At 39.6% G+C, this 22,783-nt stretch overlaps 2 protein-coding genes and 1 long non-coding RNA gene across 17 annotated transcripts in view; 2 read left to right on the top strand and 1 right to left on the bottom strand.

The window, feature by feature from the left end:
• The window catches only part of AP3D1 (adaptor related protein complex 3 subunit delta 1), a 61,599-nt gene extending 59,004 nt beyond the window's left edge, over positions 1-2,595 (bottom strand). For 3 of the 9 annotated variants that reach the window (XR_015746960.1, XM_026681123.2, XM_026681121.2), the window contains exon 1: positions 2,090-2,454. Coding sequence is in view for 8 of the 9 variants with exons in the window: in XM_026681123.2 (XP_026536908.1) it covers positions 2,090-2,185 (96 nt within the window). In the remaining variant the exon portion in view is untranslated. Of the gene's footprint in view, positions 1-2,089 lie in introns of all 9 variants that reach the window. The other 6 variants (XM_087952643.1, XM_087952641.1, XM_087952642.1 and 3 more) reach the window with 4 other exon arrangements.
• A 1,755-nt stretch (positions 2,596-4,350) lies between these two features.
• LOC148133532 (uncharacterized) lies at positions 4,351-9,529 on the top strand. The gene is made up of 3 exons (XR_015746961.1): positions 4,351-6,360; positions 7,036-8,890; positions 8,941-9,529. It is a non-coding gene; the product is annotated as an uncharacterized LOC148133532 (long non-coding RNA).
• Positions 9,530-13,050: 3,521 nt separating this feature from the next.
• Positions 13,051-22,783, top strand: part of DOT1L (DOT1 like histone lysine methyltransferase) — a 78,066-nt gene continuing 68,333 nt past the window's right edge. For all 7 annotated transcript variants that reach the window (XM_026681115.2, XM_026681118.2, XM_026681117.2 and 4 more), the window contains exon 1: positions 13,051-13,421. In XM_026681115.2, the coding sequence (XP_026536900.2) occupies positions 13,341-13,421 (81 nt within the window). In that variant the 5' untranslated portion in view covers positions 13,051-13,340. The remainder of the gene's footprint in view (positions 13,422-22,783) is intronic.

Consider the following 22,783-nt stretch of genomic DNA (forward strand, 5'->3'; position numbering starts at 1 on the left):
CCTTCCCCCCACAAAAAAAAAATTAGGCATGAAGGTAACTTATCTCCCTTCCTGAGGGTCCTCAATATAGGAAATTCAGCAATAACCAGCTTTGTTGATTGAGTAGGTTTACTGCAAACTAATCAGGCTGCCTTAGAAAAGCTACTTGTCTGAGCGTCAAACCCTGTTTCCACACACCTTCAATGGCTGTGTTTGCAGAGCATGTTTATAATGAACTAAACCATGATTTAGGTAATTGTCTGAGTTCATACAATATACTGAACCATAAATTAGCCACAGAGGATAGGTTTATTCAACACAACAGGGTAAAATGTGGCTGGCTAGGTCATAGCTGTGGCATGCAAACACAGCCAATATAACCATACTCATTTAGTCTTATCACACATGTATTTACAATAGTTACTTATCTTTAAAAGCATATATGCAAAAAAAGTTGCACTAGTAGTAATGTGTTATGACTACCAGATACTTGCAACATTCTTGGGGGACTTTAGAAGTCTAACTAGGGAATCTATTGTATGAATTCATTTGCAAGAATTCAACCCATAATCTTAGGTAAGATGGGACATAATTACAGGACTGTTGAAAGACAAGATAAATAATACAATGGTGCATTCAAACACAAGCAGAATAAAGATGTTTATTCCCAAGTATTAGAGCGATGTAGTAAAGTATTTTGAACTAGATCAAGGTTCAAGTCCATCCTTATCCACAGAAGAACTGTTATGAGGAAAATTGCAGAAGTGCTATGTACGCCACTTTCAGTTCTTTGTTGGAAGAAGAGTTTGCAACACTGGTCTACTTTGAGTAAATGTGAAATAAACAAATTATATATCAGTGATAAAGGACTCCAGATTTTTTGTTTGGTCAATGTATTTTACTGACTTTTGTTACTGAAGGCAGGGGTTTATTCAACTGTAAGACCACAAAACCTAGTCTAGTAAGAGCTTGATTATATCCGCTTATATAACTATGTGGTTAATTACACAGAGATCTTCATAAAATATTGCCACAGCATAGTGACCAAGTCACTGAGATGCAACACAGAAAGCTCTGTCCAAATTTATCTTTTTAGCTACTATAGATAGCCTTAAAAAAAATTACACCTTTATTTATGAAATTTATCTCCCACTCCCTTTCAGAAATGCAGGACTGTCTTCCAATTTTATACTCACAACAACCACGCTTGAATAGGCTGGGCCAAGAGTCTGTGATTGGCCGAAATGAAAGGTTTTTAAAAATGCTCACATGATGACAATATTACCAATTTATCTTGCAAAACTACAGTTATGGAAGCTGAATAATGTCACGTTGAAAATGTAAGATGCTATTTATCACAAAACATATTTTACCTTTCTTTTATCAGAAAGGCTCTTCAAAAGGACTACAAAAATTAGTGATATAATACAGCACAGTTCCTATTCCAGGGTTTTAATGTAAAAGATACATTTATGGGAATCAAAAGGGAGAGGAATAACAAACTTCAAGCACCAGGTCCAAAGGGAGACCTTCTTTCTCTATTGTACTAATAAAGAAATCTTGCGCAACTCTTCTCTTTCCTTCCTTAACAGAGCTACTAAGATTAGAAACAAAGATGGAAGATCAGAAAAACCTAAAATGTTTAAAAAAAAGAAATCATATCCTCTTATCCTGAGGGACAAAATAGATCAGAGAGAGCAAGTTCTTTGATTGAGCCACTCCCCGCATTTGGTGTTCCCGGAGGGAAACAAAGGGTACATATTTCATTATGCAAAAAACAAAAACCAAAGGAAGGGAAAGGAGAAGGCAGCATGGGGTGGGAGGAACAGCAACAAGTGCATCCACAAATTCTTAAACCAGCTTTGTCCTTAATTTGGCTCCTTGAAGAAGCCTCGGGCTTCATTTCGCATGACATCCAGCTGGCATGCAACTAACTGTCTGGGGCTGAGGGAACTGGCAGTCTAACACATCTGAATCACCAGGTCGGGGGAACTTGTGACTTAAAATCCGACAGATGATGAAGAGGGATGCGCTATCCCCGACATTATGGCCTATCCCACCCTTCACGTCGCCCCCCACCCGGGTTAGGCTGCCAGTCTCCTCTGCTCACCTCATCCTCCTTATGGTTGCGGATGCCCCGCACCAGGTCCTGCAGGTTCTTGTCAAACATGCGGTCGATGCTCCCCTTCACCATCTTCAACGCCATCGTGGAGAGGGAGAGCCGACGGAGCGGGAGAAGCCAAACTAAATGAAAAAGAAGGCAGCGTTCCACCTAGAAAGGAAGACACGCCACAGGAGTCAGGAGTCAGGCAGAAAAAGGCAGGTCGGCGGCGGGTCACATCCCGCGGGCTGGAAAGAGCGTCGCCGCTTGCCCACCTGCTCCCCCTTTCTTTTTTTCCTCGCCTACCGCCCCACCGGCGCTTTTCTGAGGTAAAAGCCGGAGCGGCGGACAAAATGGCGGACAGTCAGCTGAGTGAATGCAGGCCACACCTCCTATCCTCCAGGCCGGCCTCCTGTCCCAGCATCACGACCGTCTTGTGAGGACGCGGCGTTCAAGTTTAGTGCACTGTAGGAACTATCTGAAATCTATGGTTGTTCCATAGAGTAAGTTAGTGAGGGTAGTGAACTGACGTCACATCCGTCTGGCGCTCTATATCACTCTATATCTGGCGTCTCTATATCACTAGCTTTGCTCATTGGGCTGTTTGAGTCCACGCTGGCTTCTTATTCTCCCACGCCTAAGTGCGAAAGCAACAACCAGAGAAGCACGCAAAAAACCTCTTAAACATTTTTTATTTTGCTTATACGATGTTACTGCAAGAGATTGACAGGGATATCCCGCTATAGTTGCTTGATAATGACTCTTCCGCGTTGTACTGAACTACAAACCACTCGGTCTAGGATGTTTTATGAAATCAATCCCTGTGGTTAGTTTTATGGTTCAATGCCAACCATTGTTTAGTCAGCTTACTTTTCTGGATTTCCAGAGTAGGAATGGAAAAAATCTAGATGATCGTTAAAGCTGAAGCCCATATTTGCTTTTATTCTCTCGTGATTTGGAATATTTTGCTACCGTTAATCTAGAAAACAGGATTAAAATTAGAAGCATGTTTGTATTAACTGGCAAGCATAGTTAACCCACTATTCTGAGTTTATATGATACTGAATTATAAATTGGCTTCATATGTTGGGACTGTACATTATATCACATCACTTTAGATCAAGGTTGGGTATTTTGTGTTTTTGGGCTGACTGCTATTACTATTTTAATTTGTGTTTCTTTTAGTTTTAGAATACTGCTTTAATCATGTTTTATTATGCATTTTATGTTTTTATTTCTGAATTCAGATTTGAATTTTTACTTAGAGAAAAACAACTATAAATTATTGTTAAGTTACATTTTAATATATTTTATCCTGCTTTTCATTCAAACAGAAGTTATTTGGATAAATAGCATTAAAGGTAAACTGATGAGCATTTTATATTGCTGCATAATAATCATAAATGCAATGGCTATGAACATGCAGCTGTCAAAGTAATCAAATATTACCTACTGTGAATGCTTTAGCATGTTATACAAACCAGGCATGATGTGCAAACCTGTCTTTATGTCTTGTTCAGTTTTGGATTAGCATATATGAATTCATTCAAACCATGGTTTACTATAGCGTACAAATCTGGTAAATAGGATACATCTATTTTGGACTGCAAACTCATTGAAGTGGGCACTTCTAAAACTTACATAGATATATTAGATTAGTTTGCGCCAAAATCACTCTTAAAAGCTTTTCTGGTGAGACAGAATCAAGTCTTTCTCCTAATATGACGTACTTGCTGTTGCTCTAATTCAATCTAAAAAAATCTGAGCTAAACCAAAATTCAGCATATCCTGAGTCCACTATTCTATCTCAATAATAGTGAGTCTCTTATAAAGGAAGCAGACATAGCACCAATTTTTTTCTCAGTCAGTAGCTGTACCATGATGCCGAATAATTAGTTTCATTTTGAATTCTCCTTTTCTGAGGCTGCAGGGATTTTTCAATCTCAGACCAATATGGATTTTTCTGGATTGAGCAAATTTGCTTTAAAATAGTGCAAGGCTATAGTCTCAACAGACTGTCTGCATCAGTGTTGTTCAGAGATCAAGACACCAGTACTAATTGGTACACGGTTTCTGGGACATGTTCAGAGGTCTGTAGTCCAGAGATTATTTCCAATGGAACCTCTAACTCTGGATTTTGTTGTTGCTTCCCTCTTCCCTCTTCATTAGAATTCTATTGAATCAAAATAGTGTTTCCAGTTTGGACGAGCCATGTTACAGAAAGTAACAGCCACTGTTATGCATAGATTTTGATGGCTAATATACACAATATGATAAATCAAAACCAAGCACACTTAGACAGCTCTTCTGTGTACATTTCTATTGAACAGATATAGCTTTTCAGTAAATATTTACACAATTTTAGCATTGTGTTAAAATACTTGTATTACTTTTTCCTATATCCACCTTATTTAATATAATTCAATTAAAATATGTAGGATAATTATTTAATTAAAAAATAACTAAAACCAGAAAACATGCATTTGAAACAAGGTCAAGTGCACTTTAGCAAAGTAATTAGAATTGTACACTTCAGTATAATATTCCGATCTTCCCCAACCCAGGCATTTGAGATCTTTTGAGCTGCAACTTCCTTCCTTCCCAGCGCATCTAGAGGGCACTAAGCTAGAAATGGCAGTTAAATATGATGCCAATATACAGTATAGTTGTGCTTATTTTTTCCAGCTGAGGGCAGTACAACACAACCCCATAGAAATATGTCTTTAAAAGCAATATTTTGGATTATTGCATTGTTGTCTGGCCAGACAGACCACTGGAAAAGGGATTGTTCTTTTCATTTATTATAAAATGGCTAGTTGAAATACTACAATATTATATAACATGCTTAACCAGCTTGGGGTGCAGTTTGTGATTATAACATTGCAGTGAGCCAGGGTCATGGGATTGTGATTGACTGATCTAATTTATATAGCTATCCATCTCATCAAAAGTGATTCTGGTGGGTGAACAACAAAACTAAAACAGTGAATAAATAAAAATCCATTTATAAAATCCAATTGTATCCAATTAATCCAATTATAAAAGCATTTAAAAATATAAAAACCAGAACAAACAAGGAAATGAGACAAAATGATGTTAATAAGTTTACCTGTCCCCTGGGACCCCCAGGCTTGCTGGCATAACCAGGTCTTCAGGGATTGTCAGAAGTGGTTGTTAGGCCAACCTCCTTTGGGGGGAAGAAGATTCCACTTCTGAAAAGGCATGCTGCCTATAGCTTGCCAAGTATAGTTCCGTAGCTGACAGAGCCCATAGCTTTCTCTGCTAGATCTAGCTGGAAGGGGCAGTCCCTCAAGTAACCTAATCCCATGGTTTTGAAGTTAACACAAACAACTTGGATTGTACCTGGAAACAAACTGGTAACCAACACAGCTCTCAAAGCAGAAGTGTAACGTGTGTTCTACCATATAATTGCTTGTGCAGCCACATTTTGCATCAGCTGAATTTTTTGAACACTCAAGGACCCCATGTAGAATGCATAGCAGTTGTCCAACTGGGAGGTGAAGAACAGGGAATGGACGACTAAGTTTTCAGAAGCAAGATCAATGGGGAAGCTGGTAGGAAGTGAGAAGTTATGGTCACATGTGGTCCTCCCTTAATGATGGCAACTGAGATTAGAACCGCTGTTGCTAAGCAGCAGGGTCATGTAATATTATGGTTTTTGACCACATCGCTTAGTAATGGCTGATGATCCTAACTGCCGTTATAAACTGATGACTACCTGTATTCTATCTTTTATTTAGGACTCAAAAACAAGAGAAATAGTGCTCCCTACTTCTATTTTTCTCCAGCAACAATCTTGTGAGAATTGGTTCAAAATAACCCAGGAAGCTTCTGTGCTAAGGGTCCCAAGAACCAGCACCTCTCAGCTGTTGGTCTTGTAATCACTGTATCACACTGGTTTCTCCCCAGTTGGAGATGGAGAAGCTATCCCCACTCCCCACAATCACTGCAGTCAGATATTTTACTACAGTACAAAATTTCATGGAATAGTAGCATCCTGGTTTCAAGTATGTCATCTAAGTTCAACCAGGCAGAATTTTCTAAAATGGGTGATGTGTAGAGTTTAGGGAGAAGAAAATGTTCTTGTCTCCAAATTCTGGCTCTTGTTCAAGAAACAAGCATTTCTAGATTTGATCAGCATTTTTCCTTTTAATTGTGTGATTTGTCCTGACAGAACATGAAGAAATACAACAAAACAGATTACCCTAATTTTCCTTCGCATTCCAGGGTGGGAAATTGAGAATACATAATCATAAAAGGTAAGAGAGATGAGAAGACTAAATGATAAAATATAGTTGCTAAAAATGTTAAGATACATTTTTGTGTCTAAGCTCATGTATATATTTGAAGAGATCCAGGGTAGCCATATTCCTGGTACTGCTCTTGAACTTTTAATAGTTACTATTAAACTATTTGTAGAAATTATATCAGTGAGGTTTCCCAGTTCAGAACTAAGAGAACCTAAACTGGAAGTTCTTGAGGTATATGATTAAAACCAAGGATTGGGCTAGTGCTGGTGGAATATATGTATCCTATCTTAGCTACACAAATTAATGTGTCCAATTTTGTACTGATTGTAAAATTGATCAAATATGACTAACTTTTTAAACTAAGGGGATAGAATTACCTTCTTGCAGTTTTCTGTCAAGTTGTACAATGTTTAACCATGGTTTATTAAATAAACATAGTTGGCTGGTTTCAGAGTATGGTAAAGCCTTAAACTTACAAATCTCAATGGCAAGACCTGCACAATGTTCCAAGGAACAATGAAAGAACAAAGCTAAAATGTACAATATATTCGAAAATATACAATATATAGTATTCCAAATACTAAAACATACCAAGTTCAGAAAGTTGTGTGAATGCAATGTGTATCAAATTGATGAGACTCATATTTGCTTAAAAAAACAAGATTTTGCATGAATTCCCCAAAGATAAATCATGGAAGCGTTTATGATACAAAGCAGATAACTACTGGAACGTGTTTCTGTGCCACATGTGTTGAGAAGCAGATAAAGGCATACAGAACAGCTGAGAAGGAACAAGGAGAAAAAAACTTTCTAGCTTCAATCAGCAACCAGCTGCCCCAGAGAGAGTCATGTTTTCCATCATGAAGTTCACTAATCTTGGAAAATGACTGGTTATTATAGTTATCTACAGCATCAGAATATTGGAAGCTATCTTCTGCTACAATGTCTATGGAGATTCTTAATCATCCAGGTCCTGATTGTCCCAGAGGTACTTTTTCCAAAAGGCAACAGGACTTTCTTGTTTTTTCCTTTGAAAATGTTTTGCTTTTCATCCAAGAAGCTTCTTCAGTTAAGTGGGACTTCTACATTTTCTCAGTGGAGTTCCTTCTACATATTTAGAGAAAACAGACTTCAATTGTTAGATTTCCCTAGCCATTATGGCCAATGTTGATAGACTCAAAGAGTGATGAAGCCAACCCTCTGCTCCGTGTAGAAACCCAAAATGAAGCTCTGTTGACTGTTGGTTAGATCAGGGGTCTCCAACCTTGGCAACTTTAAGACTTGTGGACTTCAACTCCCAGAATTCCTCAGCCAGCTTTGCTGAGACTTCAACTCTGGGATTTGAAGTCCACAAATCTTAAAGTTGCCAGGGTTGGAGGCCCCGGGTTAGATTACTTTACTTCATTTAAATCAAGGCTGTCAAACTCCCGACCCATGGGCCGGATATGTCACACATTGGCCATAATGGCTAGGGTTTAACAAAGGTGGGGAAAGTCACGACACGTCACATGACGCCACTGTGATGTGAGTTTGTCACCCCTGACTTATACATATCCAGTGTGGAGGGGCCCACCAGTTCTCTGGCTAATTGGTTTTACTAGTAGTTTTGTCTGAACTCTATTTAGAATTTTTTTTCAATATTGCTAAATTGGAATGTGATGTAGGCCTTAGTTCCTAGTCCCCCATTTATTTTTGGTGCCCTTCCCTGAAACTTCTAATTTCTAATTCATCTTTAGGTGAAGTGTCCAGAACACTTTTTGTGGTGAGGTCTGACCAAAGCAAAATTAAATGGATTTTATTTATTTGATTTGTCAATTGCTTAAGTATAAACATGAGTAAGAATACAGGAAATAGGTACAAATAAATGGGGACAATAGGACAGGGACGATAGACACAATTGTGCAGTTATGCATGCTCCTTACAGACCTCTTAGGAATGGGGTGAGGTCAATAGTGGATAGTTCGAGGTTAAAGGAGTAGGGGTTAGAGGATGTAACAACAGAGTCAGGTAGTGCATTCCAGGAATTGACCACTCAGTTGCTGAATATTATATCCTTTATTTGGAAATGATACATCAGCTGATACAGCCTAAATCTGCAGCAGCTGTTTTTGGAGTCACATCAGATTGCTGACTCATATTCAATTTGTAATCAACTATTTCAACAGTCTTTTTTGCAAGAACTTATTTTATTTTATTGGATGTAAAGGCTGCTTGACTTCCGAAGACTGTGAGTGGTTTGAATTTCCAAAATAGGAAACAAAAGAAAACATGCACACCAGTGTTCCACAGTGCAGTGGAGTGTGATTACTTTATCTGATCTTACTGGGCAGGCAGGAACTACTGAAGCTAGGTGGACCGCAGTGGTGGTATGCTACTGGTTCTGCCTCCAATGATCAGCTGAGAAGAGGGGAAGAAAATCAACTGAGAGGAGAAAGAAAAGTGCAAGATCGGCCCTCTCAGCTGCGCTTTTCTTTTCTTTATCCTCTCAGCTGTTTGGCGCTGCAGGCCTCAGCTGGTGTGGGGAAAGCTGCACATGTACGTTAGGTCTGTGCACATGTGTGCACAATCACCAAACCAGTAGTGGAACAGGTAGGATCCCACTGCTGATGGATCCTCAAATAACCTAGCTTATTCCATGATGGGCTTTACAGGTGATAACCAGCACCTAAAATTGCACTTGGAAATAACTGGCAATAAGTACAGCTCACAAATCAGCAGTGATACATTGGCATGTGATCTACCCATAGTTGGCTATGTTGCTGTATTCTGGATCAGCAGTAGCTTCTGAGTGGTATTCAAGGACAACCTCATTTTGAAAGCATTGTAGTAACCTAATTAAGAGGTGACTAAAACATGACTATTGCCAACCTATGGATTTGATTTTTGTTGCCTCAGTGAAAGTAAAGGATTAGATTGTGCTGTTGTCTGTTAAATTTCACATTTCAGTCCATTTCTCAAGTCATTGATACCACACATCTGGGAAGCATCAGTGTTGGAAAAGATTGTTCTACTGGCTTAATTCATGAAACAATTGAGCCATGGATTGTTGAAAAATAAAGCTTATTACTTAGATCTATATGACAAAAATACCCAGTTGAACTAGCTCTAGCAATTCAGCTGTGCTGGGGAAACAAAATCCATTGATCTATTTTGTGTATCAAGAAAGATATTTGGACTGAAAAAGTCTCCCCCCCAAAAAAACAAACAAACAAACCCCTAAGTCTATTCATTAAGAATTCACTGCCAAAGTCTTGCAGCCCAGAATATATTTTATATTTTTAATAATGACTGGTTGCAGCAGTCAAATTATGTTTAATGTTGAATTCCTAATAATGGGGAGGAGCTGGTTATCTTATCATTTTGGATTTATAGAAACCAAAGTTTAAGATTAATGTTTGACCTCTTCAAATTTTGATTTCCTTATAACTCAAATGAGGATTGTTCCAGATTTTGACTTCACTGTTCTACAGAAAGCCAATTTGGTGTAATGGTTAAGGATCATCAGCCTAGAAACTATGAGTTATAATTCCACCTTAGGCACAAATATAATCTTGGGCTAGTTATTTTCAATCCTAGGAAGGCTGCAATGGCAAACCACTTCTGAAAAATCTTGTCAAGAAAGTTGCAGGGACTTCTCTAGGCAGTCTCCGAGAATCAGACATGATTGAATGAAAGGAAAAAAAAACCCTCTAGATATGGAATATTTCCAAGGTATAATTTTGACATTAGAAAAGCAATAAACATGGATTAACAGTGTTTTGTGTAACATGGACTGCCTGGGATATGGTGGGTTAGCACAACATATTAAGCCTTAATATGATCTTTTAATTTTGATGAATTATATTGTTTCAATCCAAACTTACAGTAAGCCCCATTATACTAGTTGTTTGGGAATAATGCAGTAACCATGGCTAACTGAACCATAATTAAGCTAATTTCTTGTTTACACCTGTAAAAGTAAGCTAAAACAGTGCCAATTTTACCATTCAATCAGATTGCTTCTTAGGTATGTATAGTGTGGAGAGCAAAACCTTTATGCCACTTTGAAATCTACTAAGATGCAATACTGAAAGTTATGGGAGTTGCTTCAGTTCCAACAGATGTGGAGAACACCAATTTTGGAGACTACCTTGAGCCAAGGTTGCTCAGTAAAAGACATATGTATCTTTAGCTAAATTAACCAACATTTAGAGTCTTTTTATCATCAAGGGGGAATTAATTGAGGATCTGGGGTTGAGGGCAGCCTATTTTCCTACATTCAATGAATACCAGAATTTAAACCTGAAACAGTTTGATTTTGTTGAATCTGTTATATCTCATAGAAACATTTGAAGATAAAAGAGTGGGAATTGGTATAGTACTTTGAATTTTGGAGGAAGTGCAGGTTAAACATTTAATTTCAGTAATATTAAACTGTGATGCAAAAACAACTTCACATAGCCATAGAACTATTTAAAACTACAGTATTGCCATGAATAAAGTGTAGAGGGAATAGGAAAGAGAGGGTGTGGTAATGTTTATTGCCTGCTATATATTTCAAAAGCAAGTGGAAAATCTTTGAAATGTAAACCACTAGATTTGAATTTTGAGAACACTGATAAATTTTGCTGTGGACTTGAAAAGGAAACATTCTCAGTGCTAGCTATACTTTGTTTAGCTTTAAACATGCAACAATAAAGGTTGGTTTATTTACATTCACATTCATGTGCAGAAAGTTGTGATCTTGAAGATGGAAGGACACTTTGGAATTGTCCTTGAGCAGATGCTACAGAGGGACTGAATTCACTCCCTATCAGCAAGAAATGCTGACACAGTTTGAACAGCTTCTCAATGACGTCTCCTTTCAAATGTTCTGTACCAACAGCTGCAGGGAGCATCTGCCTGCACGTTCCAAGCATCCCCATTTCCCTTTGCAATGTGCCATGAAACCTCAAATTTACTAACAGTAAAGCAGTAAACAAGAGACAGATAGATGAAAAGCTGAAATTCTGTGCCTAGTTCTGATATGTCTCTTGAGCACAGTGAATAGGGTACCAGGGTATTCCACCTCTAATAGTTGCCAGGGAAGGTGATTTAATTGGAGAATTGCTTTGCCCACCTTAGAATCTCAGGGTAGCAAAAACGTTTTCCTCTTCCCAACCTCAATATTATCCTCGTGAGGTAATCTAACTGGTATTTCCCCAAATATATGCATTACCTGAACTTTTCTGAGAATACCCCCAGCACCTGCCAGCAAACAAGAATTATTTGGTATTTTAACCTCAAAGTCAAAAACAGATTTCCATCGGAAATAAAGACTTGGCATCATGACTTCACTTGTGCTGTTTTAATTCTCATCTTGATATTTGTAATTACGTGCAATATACGATCAGGAGGTCATTTTCCCAGGGCAAAGAGTAGGATTCAATTGTCCTTATGTCCCTTGCTACTCCTCAGAATAAATCGCTACAACATTAATTATGGTGTATTCTTATCACTGTGGCGGCGCGGGGGAAGCTTGACGGCAACGGCAATTTTGAGACAAGACCCAGCCAAATGAGCCCAAAACAGGAAACCTCTCCATCTGGAAAAGCATCCGCCTTCATTCAGAGGTAGATTGTGCTTAATTAAGGCAGGGAGTGAAACCTTTCCAGGCTTGCCTTGTCATCTTTTCCATGTCTCTCCCTCCTCCCCCAATCCCCCTTTTCTACGTGTGAACATAGTCTGCGTTGCGTGTGTCTACTATTTATAAGTCGAATACATACCTGAGGAAAATCTGACGTGCGCGTCGTGACATCTCGCGTGTGTAGGGAATCGCTCTGTAATATGTGTGTGTTTGAATCGCTTTGTGTGTCTGTGTGGTTGAAAACACGACTCTAAACGATTTAGGGGACTCATTGAGATTTCAGCGTGAGCGTTACTACTTTCTTCGTGCGTTGGAAGGGGGGAAGCATCGTGAGGAGGAGGAGTTCGCGCGCCGAGAGAGAGAGAGAGAGAGAGAGAGAGACGAAATGTGGGGGCCGAGGCGGGGAGGAAGCGCGAGCGCGCGGCCGCCGCAGCCGGGGCCTCCACTGAGGGCAAGTGAGGACAACGAGGCGCGCGCGCTCTGGCCAAGGCAGACAGGTCCGGGCCCGCTCTTTTTTTAAAAAAAATTGACTCCGAGACTCGCGCTCTTTTTTTTAATCCATCGAACTTCCTTCTTAGTGTACACAGGGGAAAAAAGGCTGGATGGGGAGAGCGCGCGCGCGCGGTGTGTGTGGGGGAACAGAAAGTGGTACAACGAAGGCGGGCGTTCTTCCTTTTATCTTGGCGCCGCGCGCCTCTTCTTGGTTCTGCGCGCGCGTCCATCTCCCTCCCTCCCCACCCTTCCTTCCCCTAGGCTTCTCTTTCGAATAATTCACTTACATCTGGGACGTGCGAGCGTACGTGCGTTCCCTTAACGAGCCCGAGTGCGTGCGCGCCAATCTCCCCCCAGCTCCTCGTCGCGCGCGACGCCACCTCTCCTCCCCCCGCCTCTACGTGAAGCTATAATTTTTCTTAAGAGCGGTGGAGTGAAGGACGTAAGACCAGCAATAAAAGCTGTACTGTTACATTTTGGGTTGACGTTCTCCGCCCGCACGGTTTTTTTTAAAAAAAATAATTGCCCTCCCTCTCCCTTCTCGCTGTTACCGTCATCGCCCTCATCATTACCACCACCTCCACTGGGCGGCCCCTGCCTTTGACGCCGGCGGGGGCGGCCCAAAATGGCGGCGGCGCGGCTGCTGCTGCTGCTATTGCTGAAGAAAACCCCGGCCCGGCGCGAGCGACAATAGAGAAGAGAGAGCGCGTGAAGGGAAGGAGCGGCCGCTCGCTCGCGGGCTGGTCCTCCTCAGCCGCCGCCGCCGCCGTTTCGCTCTCCGCCGCCCCGCCGCTCTAGCATGGTGCGGGTCCGCCGCCACTTGCTCCCTTTCGCCGCCCCGAGCTGACCTATCCTCTCACTGAGGCTCTGCTCGCTCTCTTCCGCCGCCAGCATGGGCGAGAGGTTGGAGCTCAGGCTGAAGTCGCCAGTGGGAGCGGAGCCGGCCGTCTACCCCTGGCCCCTGCCCGTTTATGTGAGTGTGCGGGAGAGAGAGAGTCGTCCTTGGGGAGGGGGGAGGAGGTGAAGGAGATCGGGGTGTCACGGGAATGGGGGGGTTGTCTTCCGAAGGAGCGGGGAGTCCCAGGAGGGTTACTTTTATGGGCACGGTAGGAAATGAGAAGGGGAAATGCCTTTTTTTGAGAGAGAGAGAGAGACGGGGAACCCTGCGGGAATAATTTTAGTAAAGTAAAAAGGAATTTGGAAGAAATTAACCTGAGGTGGGGGGGGGAATGCAAAGGAAAAATCCGGGTACACTTATTCGGTGTCCTGGATGGCACGTCTGTTGGGAGTTATTAGAAATAAAGGGGGAGAAAAGTTTGGGAAAGGTACAGAGTGGGAATCGCAAGGGTTTATTTTTATTTTTGGTACGAGGGAACTGGAGGCTGAAGTGAAATCGGGTCTGAGGTGGCCTCGTGGAAAAAAACCCAAGAGTATTATGGTGGAGGGAGAGCGAAATAATGTGCTGTCATTGTAGTGAGGTACCTTACAAAACTGAGTTGGGGAGGATTGACAGGCAGCTGTTTGGTGTCACTTCGGCAGGTTTTCATTTAAGATTATATGGAGTTCCCGTGAGAATTGCTTTTGAATTTTGAATTCCTGCTAAACGGAAAATGGAAAGGGTATTTTTGTGCTGGGGAAATTTAGTAACATTTATTTAGTAACATTTATTAGAGTAAATAGGTGCAAAAACTCCTTGGTTTGGATGCATTATGGGGGGGCTATTATGTAAGGCATAGCTAATGGGAAGACCTGATTGCATTATGATAGAAAAACTGAGGGGTGCTGGTACCCTCTTGTTCCCTCCCTTCTAGTTCCTTTTCTTTCTAACGAAAGAGAAAATAATCATGAAATTTCATCTTCAATATTTTCTCCTCATCTATCTAAACCCTCTTTTCTCATCCTCCCAGACTTTTTTTGTCTCAGGCACTCGTCCTGGCTTGACCTCCTCATAACCTAAGTTCTCAACTGTCTTCTAAACCAGATATATTTGGAGTTGTCCTTTAGTTACATTGCTGCCAATTTTCTTCATGCTAGTACAATATGTGTTCTGAAAATGTACTGTTTTCTCTTCTACTTTCCTTTCTCAGACTTTAGGTTTTCCTTTTGATTGATTACCTTAATAAAAACTTCCTTTCATTCCTAACACATTTATAATGGTTTTTACAATTTGCTATCACAATCTATATGCAACAGCTTCTAATGTACATATTTTTACAAGGAAGTTAAGACAAATTAATGCAGAATTCACATATTATCTTTATCAAGTTCAAAAGATAAACTATCTTAAAGGTAGTCCATCTCTTGAATGTCAATTTTTGGATTCAACTATGAGAGAGGGTCTTTAGGATTATTGAAAACATTTTATCAAACTACTGGCTGCATTCAGTGTACATATGATATTTAAATGTGTGAACTCTGCCATGTATGTTATGAGAATTCAGGAAATAGAATTAATTTAACCTTTAATATCATAGCTCAGTTAACCAAGTATGTGACAAACATAACCACCATGAAAAACAGGATTGTGGATTTGATGAAGCTTTGGTCTATTATTGCAAAATAGCTCTTCCATTCTGCTGAAAGTACTGTATTTTATATATTTTGTTTTCTTGATGCCACTTTTGCAGTCTTTATTGTTTGTTTGTTAATCATAGCATTGCAAAATTGGAATCAATTTTGAAGGTCATCTAGTCTTAACTAAATTTCTTGATGAATTCAGGATTATGGTATGCAGAAAGGGTTGCATTCCTAATGGACAGCTGCCTACATTCAATGTAGCTTTTCCATTGCCTTGGGGCTTATTTTATTCTTTTATTCTCACTGCTATTGTGATAATCTAACTTCAGAGAAGGGGGTGTCCTTACAATTCAACTGTTGCCTGTCAAACTCTGGAATTTGCTTTAGCCCCCAAATCCTCAGTTGACCCATAGATAGCTGGCCTCCCTCAGGACACTGTGTTGTTGCTTTCTTGGTTCTCTGCCAACTCTTTGGTATTCCCCACCCTGTCACTTTTTTAAAAAACTTGCAAACATTCCTTACATCCCAGGCCAGCCATTTTAAAATAATCCTACTTTTCCTGTTGTGTGTGACTCATTACTTGCAGATACTCCCTGTCCACACCCAAGCAATATTTGTTCCATTCTGTTCCACCCTCTCTGACTTTTCTACACTCCATAATCTCTGTCTGCAGCCCTGCTCAACAGTCTCATGTTTTATATTTTCATGTTTAATTACTATTGATTAAAGACTTATCTCTTTTTCTCTTTTCTTTTTCTAAACACTTTAAATCAGGGGTCTCCAACCTTGGCAACTTTAAGCCTGGAGGACTGCTGGCTGGGGTATTCTGGGAGTTGAAGTCTTCCAGGCTTAAAGTTGCCAAGGTTGGAGACCCCTGATTTAAATAACCAGACAGCGGGTTTAATACTACATAAGAAAGGTTGTAATTTGGAACTATTGTTTCTGTATGAATTAGAAAGTTTGTATGAAGACTAGGATATTATTTCTACTCTAGGTAAGAGTTCTGAACAGGTAGAAGACTGATTATAACTAAATAAAATAAATGGAATATTAATTAGCTTTTCTTTTACTTCCTTTCTTCAGGCTTACATTTTTTGAATTGCTTTGGACTGAAACATAGAAGAATGTGTAAAGTTAACTTTCTGACTGTATTGAATGAGGAATATGTTTCACTTTCCTCTGTTTTAAAAAGGAAATGAAACAGTAATGGGAGGAGGAAGATAGAATTGAAACCTAAATAAAGAATACTTTGCAAATTTCCCTTTCCTCTATTTAGTCATAAATGCACAAATTCATTCTAATTAATTCTAAGTTGCAGTCCATATTTGGTTACTGCTCACATCAGTGATGACGCTTCATATTATTTTTGTAATGCCTTAGCTGCATAATATTTTACACATTTCACAAATTTTGTCTAACCTTTTGTAATGAATCATTGTGTTTTGTAATGATGTGGCCCTGGGAAATGACAGTTAAGAATACAGAATGTATGGGGGTGTCAGAGAGAGAGAATGTGTGTATATGTAAATCTTCACATACTTGCCATACCATGTGTTTGCTATCTTAGCAGGGGTGGGGAATTGCATTTTTTGTTGGAGAATGGGAGTATAGTATTTTTTTAAAAAAAAACAACACTTGGCATGGAACTGTTTGGCTATTGCATTGTGTGACATTTCTCCATTTGTATTCCATATTTCACAGTTTAAAGGAGGTAGGGTGTACAATACGTTGAATTTGAATGATGCAGATCAGAACTGGGCATCTTTTTTTGGATCAGGGGAGGGACCATAGCTTTTCTGCCTGCCAGCTGGTCAAAAATGGCTACCTGATGCATTACTGGAAGAGGTGGGCTGAAAATGTTCAGCCTGATTTTTTACCTTGGGGAGGTTTTAAGAATAGGAATAGAAACATACTGCTTTGAAAAGGCTATATGTTTTCATTTTCAACCAAAGAACCACCCAGACACAAAGTTAAGCGAAAGCCATGCTGCTGCCCTAAATGAGGTACTTTGGTATTGAATTTCAGTGACCTGATCTTGAGCTGCCAGAAAATTATTTGGTGTGGATGTTTCGACTGCATTTCAGCAGATGATATGAGGAATTAGAATAACCTTATTTGTGGAAAGATGAATAAAATCTCCGGGCTATCATTGGCGTTATGTCATCTTGGGTCCTTAGTTATCTGGTTTCTAAAACTTCCTGCTTATTCACAAGGATGAGCTATTTTTGACTGTCATTCTCAGATACCATGGAGCCTACAATTGTTCATGTGGTCTGGTCTTGTCTGTCTGTCTGTCTGTCTGTCTGTCTGTCTGTCTGTCTGTCTGTCTCTCTCTCTCTCTCTCTCTCTCTCTCTCTCTGTGTGTGTGTGTGTATGAGAGAGAGAATTTGTGGTGAGGGGGGGGGGGTTGCACCCATAACTGATGTGTTTTTTAATTTTACTTTTAATTTCAGTATAAAGCCTACAGTAATTGTAATCCACCTTGGCTATAATCCTAAGTAAATGTACATGGGAGTAAGTGCTATTAAACTCTGCAGATCTTAGTAGGCATGTAGTAGGTACATTAGAATCTTTATTGAGTACTGGACTAATTTCCACAGAGCATATTTTGCTTAAGGTGTGATCATTATGAAACATTGTTTTCTTCCTGTACATTAGTGTTTTACTAATGTTGCTAATCTTTGAAATTTTGATTTTCTTTTTCCAAAGCTAAAACAACATATGTTAAAGGAAAATATAGCAAAAAATACAAGGATATACTTTTCTAAGCATGAGGTGAAGACCCGTTGCTCAGTGCAATGTAGTGAAGAAAATCTAATTAAAAAGATCAGAAAGTAGTTAATAAAAAAGGAACTAATTTTTGTTGTAAGGCTGTTTCCAGTCAGAAAGTTCCATGCCAAAATCCACTAGCTAGGCAAAATATAATCTGGCCTGGTGCACAGAAGCTTTTTCCGTCATCTCTTATAAATCAGGCCAGTGGGTTTATCTGATCTAGAAGCCTCTTTACTGTGATTAACATTGTAGTAGGTTAGTGATATCTAGAGGACTATATTTTTCTATCCATTGCTCCTTAGAAACAACTGAATGCAAGCATTTCAGAATTTTATTCTCCCTTTATTCACTAAAGGTGTGAACCATAAAATGCTGTGCTGTGGTGCCTGCCATAAGTCCCCGGGGAATCAATATGCTTTGGTTGCTCCATGGCAACTATCTGCAATTGGTTTGACTGGTTTTCCCACAAAATAGTTCCCACTGATGAATGGAGTGTGTAAGTCTACTCATGTTCTTGTGGAAGTTCTAGCAATGCATTAAGGACAGAATACTTATTTTATTGGGGTCTCAAATCTTGAGTGTGACAGTTGTATGGCATCCTTTCTTAGAATCTGGTACTTCTGTTATGGATATTAACCTGACACATTTCAGAATCTGTTTTTGTTGTTGTAGCAATGTGAAGTAGTCTATTGTGATTGTCCAATCCTGGCTGTCTTTATGATTGCCAAATAAATCTGTAAGATCTCTGCTGAATCAGCGTATCTGGTTTCCAACAATAGGCAACCTAGATGTTCTTGAAAAAGTCCACAGCCTACCTATCTGAAATATCTGTTTAGTGACTTTGGCTAATCATTACCAGCTTAAGTAGTCCTCCAAATTTTTTTTATTCTGCTTATTTTCTTTACCTCTATCCTGCTTTTATTATTATAAATAACTCAAGGCAGCAAACATACTCCTTTTTCCTCCTATTTTCCCCGCCAGAACAACAACCCTCTGAGTTGGGCTCTCATTTTATCTATCTAAATCATTTTCATATGTAAATCATTTGTCATCACAATATCTCATGACAGGGAGTTCTTCAGAATTGTGTCAAGAAGTATTTTCTTTCTAAATGTCAAACTCCCAGCTTTGGAAGCCTTTCCCCCTTCCAAATTAGCTGCAGAAAGAGAGAGCGAGGCAAGCCATTGCAGCAGAAATGTGCAAAATCTTTAAAAAAAATCTTGGAAACCAAAGGAGCTAGAGGAATATTGTACTGTAGTCAAATGAAGGCTTTATTTTTCTTTCTTTCCCTCCCCCCCCCTTCCCCTCCTCTGGTATAGAAGCTATTTGGCATCAAGGGGAAGAGGGGGGGGTCTGCTGTGGTTTCGGAGCATAGCTCTCTGACGTCAACAAAATGTCTCTTCGTTTCACTGCTCTAGTTCTTCTTGGTTCTGCAGGCAGCAAAGTGGGAATTGTCTGTGTTATATGTGGCAGGTGACGAGAGTGTTCCATAGAAAAGGCCAGGTTTGAATTTTTTGGCAACAGGACACCTCAGGAGACTGGAGAAGAAATTTCAGTTTCTTCCTCATACTCGGTCCTATCTTACTTTTTTCCCCCTTCATTGCCATAAAAGCAGTTCCTGACAACAGCCTCTTTGGAACATGGAGCTTAAGTGTTAGCACTTATCATCCCATTTGTACCTAAGATTGTACAAGACATAATGCAGATCTTCCAGGTTGTTTTTTTTAAAGCAATGTGGCTTTTTAAAAACTCTTAATCATGGTAGTCTCTAGCCTGATCTAGCCAAATCTCCCTAGATCACTGAAAGGTTTCTACCAGCTCTGCTAATGCAAGAGCTATAAAACAGAGAAGCAGCATATTATACTTTGGACCTTTGCTTGCCTAGCAGGCATTCTGCTACTAAGTTACCAGCAAGGATTTGTTTGTATGTTGGATTATTTCAAGTTCCAGATTCATATATTGGCAGTGCCTGTTAGAAATCCAGTATTTTTCCAGTGGCTAAGGATGGAATATCAATACTTTTACCACCAGTTATCCAGAATAGCCAAGTAGCAAAGCTGTTTATTATATTTGAACTTCATTCTTTGAAAAAGCTGCTGACAGTTAATAGATCCCTTTTTTCCTACCTCCCCTAACCCTTTCCTTGTGAAGTAGCATAGTTTAAGAGAGGAAGTTTACTCTAGTTGATTTTCATGGCTGCATGAAGATTTGAACAAAATTATCCCAGTGGTTTTCTCTTCTGCTTTCTTAGAAGTCATGTTGGGTTGGAATGATGACTAATAGTTGGGGTTTCTTTAAAAAAAGTTTATAAAGCCAATTTACGAGTCTACATACACCCAGAGTTTATTGGATAAGCTACATGTGCATCATAGTGATAAAAAAAACCCGGGACTGCTAGAGACTGTAATATTTGCATAATTGCTTAGCTGACAGAGGGGAAGGCTGCTGGTGTCACGATGTTGGTTGTTAAGAGCTTGGGAGGAAGATGTGAGATGTGTATTCCCCTGCAAAGCTAATTAAGGCTGTGGGAGAAGGATGTCTTGGTGTTCCAGATACAATCCTCCCACTGGTTTTCATGTCACAGTGAAGCGTGTGTCGCTCTGCCTCCCACCTTCAGGTTCCCTGAAAAGGGATGTAGAGGGGTTTTCTGATGAATCAGATTCGTAAGATGATTCTTACAGGGTTGAATAACCTCCCTGTCCCCCTCAGTGACTCAGAAAATATTTTCTGACGTTGACCTCTGGCATTCAAAACATCTGCATGTGAAATAGAAGTGGGGTGTTTTTTTTTTGCTTGCTTGCTTGCTTTCTGGCCACTTGTGAAAGCCTTTCATTACCACCACCCCACCTCCTGTCTTTTGCCAATGCTAAGCAAGAGGGGTTAGAGATTATTTAGGTTCTCCATAGTCACTGGGGTTAAAAGGCGATTTCACTAAATGTCTTCTAGGACAGGGGCCTCCAACCTTGGCTACTTTAAGCCTGGCAGACTTCAACTCCCAGAATTCCCCAGGAATATATATTTCTTCCACTGAGAATAGCAAAAAAGAGAAGAAAAAAGCTTTTGAGTGAAATTCAGCTTCTTGGGTGCATCTGTGCAGTTTCCTTGCAGAAGTATGGGAATAGCCTGTTACTGCCTTTTTGCAGGATGTCTTTTTTTTTTAAACTTCCCAAACTAAACTATACCTCTAATGTTCACTTGTAGACACCTCTCAAAATGCAGGTGGTCCTCAACTTACAACCATTCATTTAGTGACCGAAGTTACAATGGCACTGAAAAAAATGACTTACGGCCGTTTTTCACATGACTGCAGTGTGAAAAACGCACATTCTCATGGTCACATGATCAAAATTTGGACACTTGTTATATATTTATGATGGTTGTAGAGTCCTGGGTCATGTTACCACCTTTTGCGACCTTCTGACATGCAGGGTCAATGTGGAAGCCAGGTTCACTTAACAACCATGTTACTAACTTAATAATTGCAGTGATTCATTGAACTGTGGCCAGAAAGATTGTGAAATAAGGGAAAAATTACTTAATAACTGTCTTGCTTCGCAATGGAAAGCTCAATTGTGGTCATAAGTCAAGAACTACCTATATGGTCTGTCTCCTGATTTGGTCTGCTGGAAGCTACCATCTGCTCAGCCTGAGAATAGCAATAATTGGCTGGAAATCAGGCTATTCACAAGATATTCCATGAACTCCGTTTCCCTAGGAAGTTTCAGAATTTCCTCAGAAACTATTGTAGGTTCTTCAGTTAGAAAATAGTAAAAGAGAAAGATAATTACTTAAGATTTTTTTTTCATCTAAAAGCTCTAGCAGAAGGAGAGTAGTAGATGAAGGACAGTAATAAGGCCCAACATGTTGATTGAACCTTATCAACTTCAGGCTATACTTCAAAAATTCTCTGTAAAACACTATATTGTTTGAATGGTTCTGAGGCACATACGTATGAGCTGGCACTATATAGTAGTGATTTTGCAGTTCATGGATGGAGTGAAAAGGTGGCTGAGGAGGGTTAACCAAAATTTTCAGAATCCAGGAGACGCTTATTTGTAGTTGCCTGATTATTAACTGGGAATTATAAATTTTGATCATATTTGTTCCATAATACTATCTTGAGCGAAACAGAGTTCTTGATTAGACCACAGTTGGATCTGGCAAAATCTTTGCATCACTACTTCTTGGTTCTTAACTCCAAACACTGTGGTTGCTTAATGAAACATCATGTGACCATGACTTAAGATTTTACTTCCACCTTCTCTGTTAACTGCTTGTTGCAAGCTAATTGGGTAGTGTCCAAATGGCAATTGTGCGATTGCAAGATGTTGCAGTGGTCATAAATGTGAGGTTTGGGCACACAGCCTTTTCTTTTACATTGCTATAATTTCAGACCACTGCTAAATAATAAAAGCGCCTAGCTATTTTATTTATTATATTTTAAACCATCAGCAATTTGAAGTGCAACATTTGTATGTGGGACTAGACAACCCATGACCTCTTGGGTCATTCTTTCACAGATATTTTCTTTACCAGATTCCTCAATGATAGAGCTTCTAATCTATTACCTTCACTGGAAAAACTGAGATACATTCAGAAATGCATCTCCCTTGAAAATAATTGAACTGTTGAACTGTATAGCATAGTCAAATATAGACACATGTTCTATGACATTTTATATTATGTCATAGCAATAGAAATAGCTGTAAACTTATGCAAGTAGTCCTTTGACTTACAACAGTTCATTTAGTGACCGTTCTAAGTTATAACATAACTGAAAAAAAGCGAGTTACGACCATTTTTCACATGACTGTTGCAGCATCATCTTGGTCACATGATCAAAATCCAGATGGTTTGGCAACTGACTCATTTATGACAATTGCACTAACCCGGGGTCCTGTGATCCCCTTTTGTGACTTTCTGACAAGCAAAGTCAACGGGGAAGCCAGATTCACTTAACAATCAGATGATTAACTTAACAACTGCAGGGATTCACTTAACAACTGTGGCAAGAAAGGTCGTAAAATGAGCTAAAATTCACTTAAC

The sequence above is a fragment of the Notechis scutatus genome, chromosome 1, assembly GCF_049901735.1.
Source record: "Notechis scutatus isolate UNSWTSFEM ecotype Mainland chromosome 1, rNotScu1.2, whole genome shotgun sequence".
NCBI classification, from domain to species: domain Eukaryota; kingdom Metazoa; phylum Chordata; class Lepidosauria; order Squamata; family Elapidae; genus Notechis; species Notechis scutatus.